General features: G+C 43.8%; 1 protein-coding gene across 1 annotated transcript in view; it reads left to right on the plus strand.

Moving 5' to 3' along the window:
• Positions 1-20,126, plus strand: part of EXOC4 (exocyst complex component 4) — a 684,877-nt gene that overhangs the window by 23,859 nt on the left and 640,892 nt on the right. The window contains exon 3 of the mRNA XM_069765360.1: positions 2,742-2,936. Within this exon, the coding sequence (XP_069621461.1) occupies positions 2,742-2,936 (195 nt within the window). The remainder of the gene's footprint in view (positions 1-2,741; positions 2,937-20,126) is intronic.

Consider the following 20,126-nt stretch of genomic DNA (forward strand, 5'->3'; position numbering starts at 1 on the left):
AATCATGTTTTTCTTGAACGATACCAACTTCTTCCTGTACCACTGCTTGAAGAAGTTGTCTTCCAGAAACTGGCAGTAGGTCTGGGTGTTGAGCTTCACTCCATCCTCGACCCGAAAAGGTCCCACAAGTTCATCTTTGATGATACCAGCCCATACCAGTACCCCACCTCCACCTTCCTGGCATCTAAGTCGGAGTGGAGCTCTCTGCCCTTTACTGATCCAGCCTCTGGCCCATCCATCTGGCCCATCAAGAGTCTCTCTGATTTCATCAGTCCATAAAACCTTTGAAAAGTCAGTCTTAAGATATTTCTTGGCCCAGTCTTGACATTTTATCTTATGTTTCTTGTTCAAAGGTGGTCGTTTTTCAGCCTTCCTTACCTTGGCCATGTCTCTGAGTATCGCACACCTTGTGCTTTTTGTTACTCCAGTAATGTTGCAGCTCTGAAATATGGCAAAACTGGTGGCCAATGGCATCTTGGTAGCTTCACGCTTGATTTTCCTCAATTCATGGGCAGTTACCGTATATACTCGAGTATAAGCCGAGATTTTCAGCCCCCAAAAATGGGCTGAAAGTGCCCGTCTCGGCTTATACTCGAGTCATGGTCGGCGGGTGAGGGGGAGCGACAAATACTCACCTGCTCCCAGCACTCCTGACGCGGTCCCTGCATGTCCCACGGTCTTCTGGCGCCTGCAGCTTCTTCCCCTGTTAAGCGGTCACTGGTACCGCTCATTAAATTTATGAATATGAACTCCACTCCCATAGGGGTGGAGCCGCATATTCATTACTGTAATGAGCGGTACCATGTGACCGCTCACTACAGGAAGAAGCTGCCGCTCCCGAAGACCGTGGGACATGCAGGGACCGCGTCAGGAGCGCTGGGAGCAGGTAAGTATGTCCTATTCACCTGTCCGCGTTCCACCTGCCGGGCGTCTTCCCGTCCTCTTGCTGTGACTGTTCAGGTCAGAGGGCGCGATGACGTATTAGTGTGCGTACCGCCCTCTGCCTGAACAGTCACTGCGGAGAGACGGGACGCTGAGGAGCAGCGACGAGAGGTGAGTATGTCATTTTTTATTTTTTTTAGTGCAGCAGCAGCATTACATGTGGCACAATGCATGGCAAGAACTGCATGGAGCGTCTATGGGGCCATAACTGAATGGAGCATTATATGGGGCCATAACTACATGGAGCATTATATGGGGCCATAACTGCATGGAGCATTATATGGAGCCATAACTGCATGGAGCATTATATGGGGCATCTATGGGGCCATAACTGCATTGAGTATTATATGGGGCCATAACTGCATGGAGCATTATATGGAGCATCTATGGGGCCATAACTGCATGGAGCATTATATGAGGCATCTATGGGGCCTTAACTGCATGGATAATAAATAATAAATAAATAATCTTTATTTTTATATAGCGCTAACATATTCCGCAGCGCTTTACAGTTTTTTGCACACATTATCATCACTGTCCCCGGTTGGGCTCACAATCTAGAATTCCTATCAGTATGTCTTTGGAATGTGGGAGGAAACCGGAGTGCCCGGAGGAAACCCACGCAAACACGGAGAGAACATACAAACTCTTTGCAGATGTTGTCCTGGGTGGGATTAGAACCCAGGACCCCAGCGCTGCAAGGCTGTAGTGCTAACCACTGCGCCACCGTGCTGCCCCTATAATGCATGGATCATTATATGGGGCCATAACTGCATGGAGCATTATATGGGGCCATAACTGCATGGAGCATTATATGGAGCATCTATGGGGCCATAAAGAACTGCATGGAGCATTATATGGGGCATCTATGGGGCCATAAAGAACTGAATGTAGCATTATATGGGGCATCTTATGGGGCCATAAAGAACTGCATGGAGCATTATATGGGGCATATTTTGTCTGGAGCATCTTATGGGGCCATAAAGAACTGCATGGAGCATTATATGGGGCATATTTGTATATGGAGCATCTTATGGGGCCATAATGAACTGTATGGAGCATTATATGGGGCTCTTGATTCAATATGGATATTCAAAAACACTAAACCTACTGATGCCTCAATTAATTTTACTTTTATTGGTATCTATTTTTATTTTTAACATTTACCCGTAGCTGCTGCATTTTCCACCCTAGGCTTATACTCAAGTCAATTAGTTTTCCCAGTTTTTTGTTGCAAAATTAGGGGGGTCGGCTTATTCTCAGGTCGGCTTATACTCGAGTATATACGGGTATTTTGCGCTTTTTTTTGGCCCAACACGCTTCTTGCGACCCTGTTGGCTATTTGCCATGAAACGCTTGATCATTCTGTGATCACGCTGCAAAAGTTTGGCAATTTCAAGACTGCAGCATCCCTCTGCAAGACATCTCACAATTTTGGACTTTTCAGAGCCCGTCAAATCTCTCTTCTGACCCATTTTGCCAAAGGAATGGAAGTTGCCTAATAATTAAGCACACCTTATATAGGGTTTTGATGTAATTAGACAACACCCCTCCTCATTAGAAATGCACATCACCTGATTTACTTAATTGGTAGTTGGCTCTCAAGCCTGAACAGCTTGGAGTAGGACAACATGTCTAAAAAGTATCATGTGATCAAAGTACAACTTGCCTAATAATTCTGCGCACAGTGTATGTGTTGTGACATAACTTGAAATTGTGACATTGCTATTTAACTTAACAAGATAGCTGTATAACTCTATATTTTTGCTTAAAAGCAATTACATTTTTTTCCCCGGCAGGTTAAAGAGAACCTTTTGTCCTGTAAGATGCTCCTTCATTGTAAGCGTGATGAGCTGAGAAAGCTGTGGATTGAGGGTATTGAACACAAGCATGTTTTGAACCTTCTGGATGAAATTGAGAATATCAAGCAAGTGCCCCAGAAACTGGAGCAATGTATGGCTAGTAAACACTACCTAAATGCCACCGACATGCTGGTAAGCACTGGAATCTATCTTATTACAACATTTATCATTTGAGGCTTTTTTTAAATAAGATATTGACAAACTACAAATGTGTTGAAAAGGAATCTCTCAGTAAAATCAACCCTTCTAAACCGTCAATAGTGGCCTGCAGGTCATAGGAAGCTGAATAAAATAATATATTGATATCTGTGATCCAATGTCTTCCAGAGAAAGCTACATTTTCTCATATATAAATGACCTCTTCCAGGCTCTGGGGAGCACTCTACCTGGAAGATAAGTCTGCCTCCAGAGCTTATTTTACATGAAGGGTTAGTTACCAGTGTGAAATATAATGGCCGCTCTCTGCTCTCCTGCTCTCACATTGCAGCATAATGCAAGTGAATGGAGTTGCATTGCGACCCACAAAGTATGGAGACAGCAAAAAGTTGAAACCGCTTGGTTTTTTTTTGTGGCTGACTTATTGTTATCGAGGTACTTTGTGGTTGTCAGTATAAGCCCATTCACTTACATTATGCTGCAATATAGCAGCATAATGTAGTGGTGTTTGGCCACGCTGACCTGTGTCATGGCCCACATCACCTTATAGCCCTACAAGATCACTGATCATGAAGCTTGGATAGTAACTTCATACAGTTATGTCCATAATGTCAGAACTGTGTTTGCTAAAATCAGTAGAGTTTAGATAAGTGGACTGCAAATGAAGCTTAGGTGGAGGAGGTGCCAGTAGACTAGGGAACAATTGTCCCTTCCAAAATATCATATGAACTATGAATGTTCACTGTGCACTCCAAAATAATTGCTAAATTACCTTTGTTCATTATTGTGTATAACCAAATAAAAGCACTTTTATTAGTTTCAGCCAGTTATATGGTAGATGTCCAGAATAACTTCAAGTTGTTCCAAGTCTCCTGCCCACTTATCTGTAGGGTCGCGTGTGATGTATGGTGAAAGGACCAGTAGTCTGTGGTGCGGTCTCCTCTGAGGGCTTTTCCCTCGTTGATGAGTAATGTGCAATCTCACACCAGTGCGTACCTGTATGTGTAAGGGGACAGGCTGCTAGTAACCCATAGAGGAGCAGATAATTGTGCACAATATTTTGGCTGGTAATATTAGGAGCTCACACAGGAGATAAAATTATCAGATGAGAAACCTGCAGACAAATACATGAGTCTGGTGACACTGGGGTCAGAAAAAACATCATTATTCCACTACATGACGACTTATTGTGCTAAAATTCTTTAGGCTATGTGCACACGTTGCGGATTAGGCTTAGGAATTTCTGGTGCGGATTCTGTCTCTCACAGACATGTTAGGTTTTCTTTAACCCCTTCATGACCCAGCCTATTTTGACCTTAAAGACCTTGCCGTTTTTTGCAATTCTGACCAGTGTCCCTTTATGAGGTAATAACTCAGGAACGCTTCAACGGATCCTAGCGGTTCTGAGATTGTTTTTTCGTGACATATTGGGCTTCATGTTAGTGGTAAATTTAGGTCAATAAATTCTGCGTTTATTTGTGATAAAAATGGAAATTTGGCGAAAATTTTGAAAATTTCGCAATTTTCACATTTTGAATTTTTATTCTGTTAAACCAGAGAGTTATGTGACACAAAATAGTTAATATATAACATTTCCCACATGTTTACTTTACATCAGCACAATTTTGGAAACAAAATTTTTTTTTGCTAGGAAGTTATAAGGGTTAAAATTTGACCAGCGATTTCTCATTTTTACAACGAAATTTACAAAACCATTTTTTTAGGGACCACCTCACATTTGAAGTCAGTTTGAGGGGTCTATATGGCTGAAAATACCCAAAAGTGACACCATTCTAAAAACTGCACCCCTCAAGGTACTCAAAACCACATTCAAGAAGTTTATTAACCCTTCAGGTGCTTCACAGCAGCAGAAGCAACATGGAAGGAAAAAATGAACATTTAACTTTTTAGTCACAAAAATTATCTTTTAGCAACAATTTTTTTATTTTCCCAATGGTAAAAAAAGAAACTGAACCACGAAAGTTGCTGTCCAATTTGTCCTGAGTACGCTGATACCTCATACGTGGGGGTAAACCACTCTTTGGGCGCACGGCAGGGCTTGGAAGGGAAGGAGCGCCATTTGACTTTTTGAATGAAAAATTGGCTCCACTCTTTAGCGGACACCATGTCACGTTTGGAGAGCCCCCGTGTGCCTAAAAATTGGAGCTCCCCCACAAGTGACCCCATTTTGGAAACTAGACGCCCCAAGGAACTTATCTAGATGCATAGTGAGCACTTTGACCCCCCAGGTGCTTCACAAATTGATCCGTAAAAATGAAAAAGTATTTTTTTTTTCACAAAAAAATTCTTTTAGCCTCAATTTTTTCATTTTCACATGGGCAATAGGATAAAATGGATCATAAAATTTGTTGGGCAATTTCTCCCGAGTACGCCGATACCTCACATGTGGGGGTAAACCACTGTTTGGGCACTCGGCAGGGCTCGGAAGGGAAGGCGCGCCATTTGACTTTTTGAATGGAAAATTAGCTCCAATTGTTAGCGGACATCATGTCGCGTTTGGAGAGCCCCTGTGTGCCTAAACATTGGAGATCCCCCAGAAATGACCCCATTTTGGAAACTAGACCCCCAAAGGAACTAATCTAGATGTGTGGTGAGGACTTTGAACCCCCAAGTGCTTCACAGAAGTTTATAACGCAGAGCCATGAAAATAAAAAAAACAAAATTATTTTCTCAAAAATGATCTTTTAGCCTGCAATTTTTTATTTTCCCAAGGGTAACAGGAGAAATTTGACCCCAAAAGTTGTTGTCCAGTTTCTCCTGAGTACGCTGATATCCCATATGTGGGGGTAAACTACTGTTTTGGCACATGCCGGGGCTCGGAATTGAAGTAGTGACGTTTTGAAATGCAGACTTTGATGGAATGCTCTGCGGGCGTCACGTTGCGTTTGCAGAGCCCCTGATGTGGCTAAACAGTAGAAACCCCCCACAAGTGACCCCATTTTGGAAACTAGACCCCGAAAGGAACTTATCTAGATGTGTGGTGAGCACTTTGAACCCCCAAGTGCTTCATAGAAGTTTATAATGCAGAGCCGTGAAAATAATAAATACGTTTTCTTTCCTCACAAATAATTATTTAGCCCAGAATTTTTTATTTTCCCAAGGGTTACAGGAGAAATTGGACCCCAAAAGTTGTTGTCCAGTTTCTCCTGAGTACGCTGATACCCCATGTGTGGAGGTAAACCACTGTTTGGGCACACGTCGGCGCTCAGAAGGGAAGTAGTGACTTTTGAAATGCAGACTTTGATGGAATGGTCTGCGGGCGTCACGTTGCGTTTGCAGAGCCCCTGGTGTGCCTAAACAGTAGAAACCCCCCACAAGTGACCCCATTTTAGAAACTAGACTCCCCAAGGAACTTATCTAGATATGTGGTGAGCACTTGGATCCCCCAAGTGCTTCACAGACGTTTACAACGCAGAGCCGTGAAAATAAAAAATCATTTTTCTTTCCTCAAAAATGTTTTAGCAAGCATTTTTTTATTTTCACAAGGGTAACAGGAGAAATTGGACCCCAGTAATTGTTGCGCAGTTTATCCTGAGTATGCTGGTACCCCATATGTGGGGGTAAACCACTGTTTGGGCACACGTCGGGGCTCGGAATTGAGGGAGCACAATTTGACTTTTTGAATACGAGATTGGCTGGAATCAATGGTGGCGCCATGTTGCGTTTGGAGACCCCTGATGTGCCTAAACAGTTGAAACCCCTCAATTCTACCTCCAACACTAACCCCAACACACCCCTAACCCTAATCCCAACTGTAGCCATAACCCTAATCACAACCCTAACCACAACCCTAATTCCAACCCTAACCCTAAGGCTATGTGCCCACGTTGCGGATTCGTGTGATATTTTTCAGCATCATTTTTGAAAAATCCGCGGGTAAAAGGCACTGCGTTTTACCTGCGGATTTTCCGCGGATTTCCAGTGTTTTTTTGTGCGGATTTCACCTGCGGATTCCTATTGAGGAACAGGTGTAAAACGCTGCGGAATCCGCACAAAGAATTGACATGCTGCGGAAAATACAACGCAGCGTTTCCGCGCGGTATTTTCCGCACCATGGGCACAGCGGATTTGGTTTTCCATAGGTCTACGTCGTAGTGTAAACCTGATGGAACACTGCTGCGAATCCGTAGCGGCCAATCCGCTGCGGATCCGCAGCCAAATCCGCACCGTGTGCACATAGCCTAATTCTAAAGGTATGTGCACACGCTGCGGAAAACGCTGCGGATCCGCAGCAGTTTCCCATGAGTTTACAGTTCAATGTAAACCTATGGGAAACAAAAATCGCTGTACACATGCTGCACGGAAACGCAGCGGTTTACATTACGCAGCATGTCACTTCTTTGTGCGGATTCCGCAGCGGTTTTACAACTGCTCCAATAGAAAATCGCAGTTGTAAAACCGCAGTGAAATGCGCAGAAAGAACGCGGTAAATCCGCCATAAATCCGCAGCGGTTTAGCACTGCGGATTTATCAAATCCGCAGCGGAAAAATCCGCAGAGGACCAGAATACGTGTGCACATACCGAAACCCTAACCCTAGCCCTAACCCTAACCCTAGCCCTAACCCTAGCCCTAACCCTAGCCCTAACCCTAGCCCTAACCCTAGCCCTAACCCTAGCCCTAACCCTAGCCCTAACCCTAGCCCTAACCCTAGCCCTAACCCTAGCCCTAACCCTAGCCCTAACCCTAGCCCTAACCCTACCCCTAACCCTAACCCTAACCCTATTCTAACATTAGTGGGAAAAAAAAATTCTTTATTTTTTTTATTGTCCCCACCTATGGGGGTGACAAAGGGGGGGGGTCATTTATTATTTTTTTTATTTTGATCACTGTGCCATTTTGGAAGATGGCGGCTCCCAGGGAGAAGACGGACAGACCCCGGCAGGATCGGTAAGTATGATGGGGTGGGGGGGAGCACGGGGGGGGGGAATCGGAGCATGGGGGGGTGGATCGGAGCGCGGGAGGGGTGGAACGGAGCACGGGGGGGGGGGTGGAACGGAGCACGGGGGGGTGGAACGGAGCACGGGGGGGTGGAACGGAGCACCTGGGGGGGTGGATCGGAGTGCAGGGGGGGGGGGGGGTGATTGGAGCACGGGGAGGGTGATTGGAGCACGGGGGGAGCGGAGCACAGGACGGAGGGGAGCCGGAGCAGTTTACCGGACAGATCGGAGGGCTGGGGGGGCGATCGGTGGGGTGGGGGCACATTAGTGTTTCCAGCCATGGCCGATGATATTGCAGCATCAGCAATGGCTGGATTGTAATATTTCACCAGTTATAATAGGTGAAATATTACAAATCGCTCTGATTGGCAGTTTCATTTTCAACAGCCAATCAGAGCGATCGTAGCCACGGGGGAAGGGGGGGTGAAGCCACCCCCCCTGGGCTGTACTACCACTCCCCCTGTCCCTGCAGATCGGGTGAAATGGGAGTTAACCCTTTCACCCGATCTGCAGGGACGCGATCTTTCCATGACGCCACATAGGCGTCATGGGTCGGATTGGCAGCGACTTTCATGACGCCTACATGGCGTCATGGGTCGGGAAGGGGTTAAGAAGCCCTCCCACTCTTCACTCTTTAGCTGTATTAATTGCACCTGTTTGTACTTTCCGATATAAAAGACACCTGACAACACAATCAATCTCTCCACCATGGCCAAGACCAAAGAGATGTCTAAAGACACCAAGGACAAAATTGTAGACCTGTACAATGCTGGAATGGGCTACAGGACAATAGGCAAGCAGCTTGGTGACAAGGCAACAACTGTTGGCACAATTATTAGAAAATGGAAGAAGGACAAAATGACTGTCAATCTTCCTCGGTCTTGAGCTCCATGCAAGAGCTCACCTAGTTGGGTAAGGATGATTCTGAGAAAGGTTTCAAGTTTGTTTAAAGTTTGCTCAACAACATTTAGACAAGCCTGTGTATTACTGGGAGAATATGGTCTGGTTCGATGAGACCAAAATTGAACTCTTTGGATGACGTAATAGAAATCATGTTTGGAGGCCAAAAGGCACTACATATCACCCCAAAAGCACCATACCAACAGTGAAGTTTGCAGGTGGGGACATTATGGTGTGGGGCTGTTTTTCAGCATATCGTATTGACAAACATGATATAATTGTAGGAAGGACGAATGGACAAATTTAACTAGACATTCTTGATGGAAGTGCCATCTACCAGAAGATGAAGATTAAACAAGGGTGAACATGTCAGCAAAACAATGATCCCAAACACACAGCCAAGGAACTCTTAATTGGTTTGAGACAAAGAAAATAAAGCTGCTAGAATGGCCCAGGAATCACCAGACCTGAATCCAATAGAACATTTATGGACGGAACTGACACGGAACCTTCAGGATTTAAAGAATATTTGTGTGGAAGAACGAGACAAAATCACACCTGAGCAATGCATGCGACTAGTTTCTCCACATAGGAGGCATTTTGAAGCTGTTATCACCAGCAAAGACTTTTGTGCATAGTTTTTATTGAATTTCAGTAAGCACGTTCAGTGGTTTTTCCTTGTGTAATTGCTCATTATTACTACACATAACTTAATTTATGGACATTGTGAGGCAGGGAAGGGAATCATATACAAGGGTCATTATGTGTCCCCCAGGATGTGGACTCATAATAGCTTTCACTGTGGTTTGCTGGAGTCCCAAAGCTTTAAAAATGGCTTTATAACTAGGGATGATCGAATAGCTTTGGATAAGTGCTTAGCTGAATAACTATAGGTCTTCCCGAATAGCTGCATCAGTAACCTGGATACATGGAGTCCTCCTGATAATCAGCTGTTCAGCGCTGCAGCTGCATGTGTCGCGGCTGTTACACAGTCACACCACATGCATGGCTAGCCCAACAAACAGGCTCTCCATGCACGTGGTGTGACTGTGAAACAGCCATGACAAATGCAGCTGTGGCGCCAAACAGCTGATTATCGGGAGCGCCCCAGATTACTGATGCAGCTATTCGGGAAGCGATATAGCTTTTCGGATAAGCACTTATCTGAAGCTACTCAGTCATCCCTATTTATAACCTACTAGATGGTAGCCTGATTCTAACGCATTGGGTATTCTAGAATATGTATGTAGTTTATTTATGAAGATTTTAGAATAATACATTGAATACACAGGATTTGGCCGGCCGCGACCAATTAGCAAAGCGTGGTTCAGCTCCCGTGCCAATTCGCGGCCGGACTGCGCTTGTTGCTGATTGTTCGCGGCCGGCCACGTAGTAAATAGCACAGCCATGTAGTATATAACAGCCCACGTAGTAAATAGCACAGCCACATAGTATATAGCAGAGCCACGTAGTATATAGCACAGCCCACGGAGTATATAGCACAGCCCACGGAGTATATAGCACAGCCCACGGAGTATATGGCAAAGCCACGTAGTATATAACACATCCCACGGAGTATAGAGCACAGCCCACGGAGTGTATAACAGCCCACATAGCATATAACACAGCTCACGTAGTATATAACAGCCCACGCACGTAGTGTATAGCACAGGCCACGTAGTGTATAGCACAGGCCACGTAGTGTATAGCACAGGCCACGTAGTGTATAGCACAGGCCACGTAGTGTATAGCACAGGCCACGTAGTGTATAGCACAGGCCACGTAGTGTATAGCACAGGCCACGTAGTGTATAGCACAGGCCACGTAGTGTATAGCACAGGCCACGTAGTGTATAGCACAGGCCACGTAGTGTATAGCACAGGCCACGTAGTGTATAGCACAGGCCACGTAGTGTATTGCACAGCCCAAGTAGTACATTGCACAGCCCAAGTAGTACATTGCACAGCCCACAGAGTACATTGCACAGCCCGCGCAGTATATTGCACAGTCCACGTAGTATATTGCACAGCCCACGTAGTATATAGGAATGTGGGCATCATATCCCTGTTAAAAAAAGAATTAAAATAAAAAATAGTTATATACTCACCCTCCGTTGGCCCCTGGATCCAGGAAGCGTTTACCGACGCTCCTCTCGCGCTCCGGTCTCCAGAGTGAATTGCGGTCTCGCGAGATGATGACGTAGCGGTCTCGCAAGACCGCTACGTCATTATTTCGCGATGTAGCAATGCATGGAGTGGTCACCGGGGCGTCGCAAGGAGCAGGAAAGGCCTGTTCCTGATTCGGGGGCCGACGGACGGTGAGTATATAACGATTTTTTATTTTTTTTAAATTATTTTTAACATTAGATCTTTTTACTATTGATGCTGCATAGGCAGCATCAATAGTAAAAAGTTGGTCACACATGGTTAATAGCAGCGTTAATGGAGTGCGTTACACCGCGGCATAACGCTGACTGGAGGGGAGTATGGAGCGGCCATGTTGCTGCCGGATTGTGCTCGTCGCTGATTGGTCGTGGCAGTGGTCGTGGGCGTTTTGCCGTGACCAATCAGCGACTTGTATTTCCATGACAGACAGAGGCTGTGACCAATGAATATCCGTGACAGACAGACAGACGGAAGTGACCCTTAGACAATTATATAGTAGATTCCAGACTGATAGATATCAATTACTTTGTTTCTCATTTGTTCCAGTATTTCTCTCCCTCCTCTCCAGGTTTTGGGAGTGGCCCATGCTCATAAATCCCATTTAAACTTTCAGTTAAGGTTTGGGTGTGTCAGTTTTTGGTTTGAAAGCAACAGAACAGGAGGCTCGGCAGGACAGGTCTGTCAGACTAATTGCAGGCCAAAGAAGGCAAAGCCATTGACGCACCTACAAGTGACACATTGCTGCCGTCACCCTAGGCACCAGACTGTTATTCACTATCTGGCTGTGAACCAGAGGATAAAGTTTGTTGTTTTTGTAAATAGCCAAAATAAAGATGTTTATTACGCTGAACTAACCTGGGTCACTGCCTCATTACCGCACTGTCGTGAAAGCCGCTGCCTTACAACATCTATGGTTTGATTCCTTTGCCTGTGTTCATTGGATGTGTTGTTACTGACATCTGGTGAGAATTTCATGTCAATATCACCTTTAGAAATATATTTATTTAGAAAATTGGTACCTTGTTCAATACTTATTTCACCCACTGTTTAGTTCAAATTATGGCTCTTTTCATGAATGGCTTTTGGTTTTTTCACAGTCCTGTTTAATTTGCAACTTTGATGCCAGTTGTTGCATATTATTGGCACCCTCTCGCATAGTTCCTTTTTTCATAATTTAGCAGTGCTTCTCACTAAGTTAAAATATCATCAAAAAGTAAATTTATTTCAGTTCTTCAATTCAAAAGTCTGTCTGTTTCAGTAGGCTCCACAATCATGGGGAAGACTGCTGACTTCACAGATGACCAGAAGGCAGTCAGAGACACACTCCACAAGGAGAGTAAGCCAAAAATAGGTCATTGCTAAAGAAGCTGGCTGTTCACAGAGTGCTGTATCCAAGCATATTAATGGAAAATTGAGTGGAAGTAAAAAGTGTGGTAGAAAAAGGTGCACAAGCAACCGGGATAACCAGAGCCTTGAAAGGATTGTTAAGAAAAGGCCATTCAGAAATTTGAGGGTGATTGACAAGGAGTGGACTGCTGCTGGAGTCATTGCTTCAAGAGCCACCACACACAGACCTATACAGGACATGGACTAAAAGTGTCAGATTCCATGTGTCAAGCCACTCATGACCAATAGACAGCGTCAGAAACGTCTTACCTGGGACAAGGAGAAAAAGAACTGGACTGTTGCTTAGTGGTCCAAGGTGTTGTTTTCAGATGAAAGTAAATTTTGCATTTCATTTGGTAATCAAGGTCCCAGAGTCTGGAGGAAGAGTGGAAACGCACACAATCCAAGGTGCTTGAGGTCTAGAGTGAAGTTTCTTCAATCGGTGACGGTTTGGGGAGCCATATCATCTGCTGGTGTAGGTCCACTGTCTTTTATCAAGACCAAAGACAGAGCAGCCGTCTACCAGGAAATTTTAGAGCACTTCGTGCTCTGCTGACAAGCATTTTGAAGGTGGAAATTTCATTCTCCAGTAGGACTTGGCACCTGTCCACACTGCCAAAAGTACCAACACCTGGTTTAAAAACAATAGTATCACTGTGCTTGATTTGCCAGCAAACTCGCCTGAACTTAACTTCATAGAGAATCTATGGGGTATTGTCAAGAGGGAGATGAGACACCAGACCCCACAATGCAAACGAGCTGAAGGATGCCATCAAAGCAACTTGGGCTTCCACAACACCTCAGCAGTAACACAGGCTGATCACCTCCATGCCATACCGCATTGATGCAGTTGTTAACAGAAAAAAAGTCCACTGATGCATGTCACAAAATATCAAAAAGCTATGTGCCAATTTAATAGACCCGTTAAATTACTCTGGACACTCCAAAAGATCATAAATCCTACACAGAAAAAGGAGTACAAGTCCAAACAAAAAATTAATAAAATAAATATTTTATTAGTAAATAGATAGTAATAGCCTATATAAGAACAAACAGAAACAACGCACAGACAGAAAACTCATGTGTGGGATAGCACCGCCACTGTGGTAACAGAAAGGGCTGTCCAGCAGACCCTGGAGGTGCAGTCCATACATCCTGTAATAATAACACAAATCCAATAAATTTTATAATACAGGATTAAGTATGAGTAAAATCAGCAATAGAGGCAGCAAGCATGAGATGTTCCATCAACCTTTATTCTAACATGCCAAACATAGTACACAGTATAAGGGAATACCCCTCTAAGGACCGCTGGACTCGCCCATGAACGTATCTGTCAGTACGCGCTAACTAGAAGCCCCAACACGCGTTTCGCGTGGGCTTCTTCGGGGGGCTGCTACTGGCATGACCAGTAGAAGTGCCACTTCAGCACAAAATGGCTGTCGTCCTTTCTACTCCTGCTCCCGTCTTTCCGATGCCGATGTTTTAAAGTATTGGAATAAAGAAGTTTTTTTTAACAGGTGAGTGCCATCCGTTCCTTTCAATTTTTGTATCTGCTGCTGATTTTACTCATATTTACTCCTGTATTATAAAATTTATTGGATTTGTGTTATTATGACAGGATGTATGGACTGCACCTCCAGGGTCTGCTGGACAGCCCTTTCTATTACCACAGTGGCGGTGCTATCCCACACATGAGTTTTTTTTTGTCTGTCTTGTTTTTATTCATTCTTATATAGGCTATTACTATCTATTTACTAATAAAATATTTGTTTTATTAAATTTTTGTTTGGACTTCTACTCCTTTTTCTGTGTAGGATTATTGATGCAGTAATTGATGCAAAAGGAGCCCTGACTAATTATTGAGTACATTTTACTGAACATACATTTCAATAGGCCAACATTTGGGATTTTAAAAGAATTTTTAAAGCTGGTGCTATAAAGTATTCTAATTTACTGAGATATTGACTTTTGGGTTTTCATTGGCTGTAAGCCATAATCATCAAAATTAACAGAAATAAACACTTGAAATCGATCACTTGGTTTGTAATGACTCTATAAAATGAGTTCCACTTTTTGTATTGAAGAACTGAAATTAACATTTTGATGATATTCTAATTTAGTGAGAAGCACTTGTAATCAGTCATGGCCAAAAGTATTAACACCCCTGCAATTCTGTCAGATAATACTCATTTTCTTCCTGAAAATGATGGCAAACACAAATTATTTGGTACTATTATCTTCATTTAATTTGTCTTAAATGAAAAAACACAAAAAGTATTGTTCTAAAGCCAAATTAGATATAATTCCACACCAAACATAAAAAGGGGGTGGACAAAAGTATTGGCACTGTTCGAAAAATCATGTGATGCTTCTCTAATGTGTGTAATTAACAGCACCTGTAACTTACATGTGGCACCTAACAGGTGTTGGAAATAACTAAATCACACTTGCAGCCAGTTGACATGGATTAAAGTTGACTCAACCTCTGTCCTGTGTCCTTGTGTGTACCACATTGAGCATGGAGAAAAGAAAGAAGACCAAAGAACTGTCTGAGGACTTGAGAAACCAAATTGTGAGGAAGCATGAGCAATCTCAAGGCTACAAGTTCATCTCCAAAGACCTGAATGTTTCTGTGTCTACCGTGCGCAGTGTCATCAAGAAGTTTAAAGCCCATGGCACTGTGGCTAACCCCCCTAGATGTGGACGGAAAAGAAAAATTGACAAGAGATTTCAACGCAAGATTGTGCGGATGTTGGATAAAGAACCACGACTGACATCCAAACAAGTTCAAGCTGCCCTGCAGTCCGAGGGTACAACAGTGTCAACCCGTACTATCCGTCGGCGTCTGAATGAAAAGGGACTATATGGTAGGAGACCCAGGAAGACCCCACTTCTTACTCCGAGACAAAAAAGCCAGGCTTGGCAGGCTGGAGTTTGCCAAAACTTACCTGAAAAGGCCTAAAACGTTTTGGAAGAATGTTCTCTGGTCAGATGAGACAAAAGTAGAGCTTTTTGGGCAAAGGCATCAACATAGAGTTTACAGGAGAAAAAAAGAGGCATTCAAAGAAAAGAACACGGTCCCTACAGTCAAACATGGCAGAGATTCCCTGATGTTTTGGGGTTGCTTTGCTGCCTCTGGCACTGGACTGCTTGACTGTGTGCATGGCATTATGAAGTCTGAAGACTACCAACAAATTTTGCAGCATAATGTAGGGCCCAGTGTGAGAAAACTGGGTCTCCCTCAGAGGTCATGGGTCTTCCAGCAGGACGATGACCCAAAACACACTTTAAAAAGCACTAGAAAATGGTTTGAGAGAAAGCACTGGAGACTTCTAAGGTGGCCAGTAATGAGTCCAGACCTGAATCCCATAGAACATCTGTGGAGCGATCTAAAAATGGCAGTTTGGAGAACGCACCCTTCAAATATCAGGGACCTGGAGCAGTTTGCCAAAGAAGAATGGTCTAAAATTCCAGCAGAGCATTGTAAGAAACTCATTGATGGTTACCGGAAGCGGTTGGTCGCAGTTATTTTGGCTAAAGGTTGTGCAACCAAGTATTAGGCTGAGGGTGCCAATACTTTTGTCTGGCCCATTTTTGGAGTTTTGTGTGACATGATCAATGTTTTGCTTTTTGCTTCATTCTCTTTTGTGTTTTTTCATTTAAGACAAATTAAATGAAGATAATAATACCAAGGAATTTGTGATTGCAATCATTTTCAGGAAGAAACTGAGTATTATCTGACGGAATTGCAGGGGTGTCAATACTTTTGGCCATGACTGTATCTAGGACAGGGGTGTCAAACTGCATTCCTTGAGGGCCTCAGACCATGCGTGTTTTCAAGATTTCTCTGCAGGTGATTAAATTATCACCTGTGCAATGCAAGGAAATCCTGAAAACATGACCTGTTTGCAGCCCTCGAGGAATGCAGTTTGACAACCCTGATCTAGGAGCCAATATTCTAACTATTTTTATTGCTTGTGTCCCCACAGCACTTGGTGCCCCGGTAGGCCTAACTTGGAGCACCCTAGGCCTACCAAAGTAAGCACGCTTTAATCACTCAATGGCCCATTGATTGCTTGCTTTGCAAACACAATCTGTAGAGTTGGCAGTTAATGTGTTGTGAGTGATGACTGGTAGCCAGGTAGCGGGCAGCTACAGGAGAAAATAAATGAATGTTCTCCTTGTACCCGGGTCTACAGTAAGCGTGACAGACATGATTTAAATATTATTTACCTGCAGATTACCGCCGTAGTTAAATAGCATTTTTGTAGTTGACAGGTTTTCTTTAACCCCTTCATGACCTTGGGATTTTCCGTTTTTTTCGCTACCCTCCTTCCCAGAGCCATAACTTTTTTATTTTTCCGTCAATATGGCCATGTGAGGGCTTATTTTTTGCGGGAAGTTGTACTTTTGAACAACATCATTGGCTTTACCATGACGTGTGCTAGAAAATGGGAAAAAAATTCCGAGTGCGGTGAAATTGCAAAAAAAAGTGCAATCCCATGCGTGTTTTTTGTTTGGCTTTTTTGCTAGGTTCACTAAATGCTAAAACTGACCTGCCATTATGATTCTCCAGGTCATTACCAGTTCATAGACACCAAACATGTCTAGGTTATTTTTTATCTAAATGGTGAAAAAAAAATTCCAAACTTTGCTAAAATTTTTTTTTATTTTTTGGGATCTGAGGTTGGGAGGGCTTATTTTTTGCGTTCCAAGCTGACCTTTTTATTGATACCACTTTTGTGCAGATACGTTCTTTTGATCGCCCGTTATTGCATTTTAATGCAATGTCTTGGCAACCAAAAAAACGTAATTATGGCGTTTCAAATTTGTTTTCTTGCTACGCCATTTAGCGATCAGGTTAATTATTTTTTTTTTATTGATAGATGGGCGATTCTGAACGCGGCAATACTAAATTTGTGTAGGTTTTGATTTTTTTTTTTTTTTATTGTTTTGTTTTGCCATGCTTCAATAGCCTCCATGGGAGGCTAGAAGCTGGCACAACTCGATCGGCTCAGCTACATGAGAGCGATCATTAGATCGCTCCTTTGTAGCTGAATTCCTGCATTGCTATGAGCTCCGACCACAGGGTGGCGCTCATAGCAATTCGGCATCAGCAACCATAGAGGTCTCAAGGACCTCTATGGTTACTATGTAGACTCATCGCTGACCCCCGATCATGTGATGGGGGTTGGCGATATGCTCCTTTCCGGCCCGATGGCCGGAAGCGCCGGTTAAATGTCGCTGTCAGCATTTGACAGCGGCATTTAACTAGTTAATAGCGGCGGGTGGATCGCGATAACACCCGTCACTATTGCGGGCACATGTCAGCTGTTCAAAACAGCTGACATGTCTTGGCTTTGATGCGGGGTCACCACCGGAGCCCACATCAAAGTGGGGGTTCTGACCTCGGACGTACTATACCGTCCAAGGTCAGAAAGGGGTTAATTTTGCGGATTTTTCGTGTTTTTACCGCTATTTAATTGCATTGGGAAAGCTCCGGAAAAAAATGCAAAAAAACGCTGTAAAAACGTGAAAAAAATGCATGCGGATTTCCTGCAGAAAAAGTCCGGTTTTGTTCAGGAGAATTCTGCAGAAAATCCTGACGTGTGCACATAGCCTTAAGATCCTCTTTACCCAAATAAATCAAAGTAAGATGCAAAGTTATGTAAGATAGACATCTTGCATGAGAAGAGCTGGACGACGTTTGAGTCAATGCCAAATGATAAATCTCTAGCGCGACATGGTTTGCAAGTGGAAGTTTTTAAGACTCTACTTCCACAGTTGCTGGAGGTTTACAGTGAGTCCTTTCACTTGTGTATCCTTCAGCTATACATGACTTAAGCTGTCACTATTGTTATCCCTAAAATGAAACACAACTCGGTTTTCAAATTTTTATTGCACACCGAGATCCAAGCGACGCCCTTGGTCTCCTATAAAAAATAAATTAACCATATACTCCCTGTCCGACGCAGTCCAATTAATAATGAGTGTCACATGACGATTTGCCCTGTAGAGGTGATACCACTGCTCTATAGGGCCTCCCAGTGATGAACTGACAAGACAGTGGCTCCTGCAGTGCATCACTGAGGTTACCTGAGTTCAGGCTCTCACTTTACAGCAATGCTGCATGAGAATTAGGGTTACGGGACCTCGTTCCCGGCGGCGGTGGGATACACAGTGGAGGATTACCTCCGCCTGTCATTTCATCCCTGGAGCCCCTGTAGAGCACTGACATCACCCGATGTCCGTGTTCTACAAGGGAGATCGTCGTGGGACCCTCGTTATTAATTGGACAATGGCGGAAAGGTAAGTATAGGTTGGTTTATTATTTTATTTTTATTAAAGGAGACGAGGCCTTCGGGGAATTAGGTGATTGGTAAGTATGTAATCTATGTTATATGTTCTCTGTTCTCTATTTTTTTTTTTTTTTTTTTACATTCAACACATTACCCGTATGATGGGACTATCACTGTCCCATCATGTCCCATCATTGGCTAATGTGTCACTCACTGACAGTGTAGCAGGCATAGCCTGATGGGACTTGTAGTCCCATCGGACGATGCCTGCATACGCATACACACACACACACCCACCACGCAGACCCCCACGCACAGCCCGCAGACCTCCCGCCCGCAGCGCCGACCACAGCCCAGTCACTCTTGATGAGTGACCGTTGTCTGTGGAGGCTTGGTCACGCCTGCTGATGATGTCATGTCAATTTCCAGAGTCCGGAAATTAAAGTGACGTCGGCTGATATTAGCAGCGGCTGCAGCCTGGGGGTCACGTGACCCGGACTCAGCTGCCGTCATAGCGTCGCTCACAGGCAGTATCGGCAACAGAAGGTATTTACAAAATTCATTAAGGGCTCTGGGGGGATAAATTGGGGGGTTAATTGAAAGTAGTGGACAGCCCCTTTAAGTTAGTGGGAGTAACATGAAAAATGTTGGAAAAGTTCACAGTGTATGAATACCTCAAGGCACCTTGTGTGTGTAATATATATATTGCATACAAACCTAACTGAATAGACTGGCATTTGTGATATAGCATATATATTATGCTATTGAACCCGGGTTTCGAGGATTTTTATTGGTACATTTATACAGTGCCCATTCTATATCAAAGCTGTGCAGTCTCATGATGCTAGTACATGGCCGTGTGTAAGGGTTAAAGGTTTGTGTAGCAGAAGTATAATCCTATGATGTACACCTCTGGAAGGCAGCCGGCACGCTAAGGCTTAACTCTGGGTTCATTAATTGACACAACTCTCAAGTTTGCTGCATCACCTTTGGCGCAGTCATCTCTTTATATTCAGTTCACATTAATTGAAGTAATTTTGCCACTGAAGCGTGTTTCAGACCTCTGCATTTAAATTGAAATTTTAATTCCCTTATTGTCTGCGAGAGACGGCTGAAGATGGCTTGTTGCAGGTTTCATTATCACTCGGAACACTCCAGCTGCTGCTTCTAATGTACAATGACTGATTAATGCCAGGAAGAATTATTAAAAGAAGAATGGCAGCTTTTTCCCAGTTGGATGGGGTAAACATGAAGTAGTATTTTGACAGCTTTATGGAGCTGGTTTTACCCTCCGTCTGCTGCAGTTCAGTGAAATTATAGCAGACGTTCAGTTTTATGTGCAAACTATTACGAGAGGCAGAAGCAAACAAAGCTAGTGTTTTGTGATTCCAGCTTTTGTCAGCTTCTAGCATGCTGGTAAGGATCCACAGAGGATTTTAAACCGAATATAAGT

Source organism: Ranitomeya imitator, chromosome 4 (genome assembly GCF_032444005.1).
Source record: "Ranitomeya imitator isolate aRanImi1 chromosome 4, aRanImi1.pri, whole genome shotgun sequence".
Lineage (NCBI taxonomy): Eukaryota > Metazoa > Chordata > Amphibia > Anura > Dendrobatidae > Ranitomeya > Ranitomeya imitator.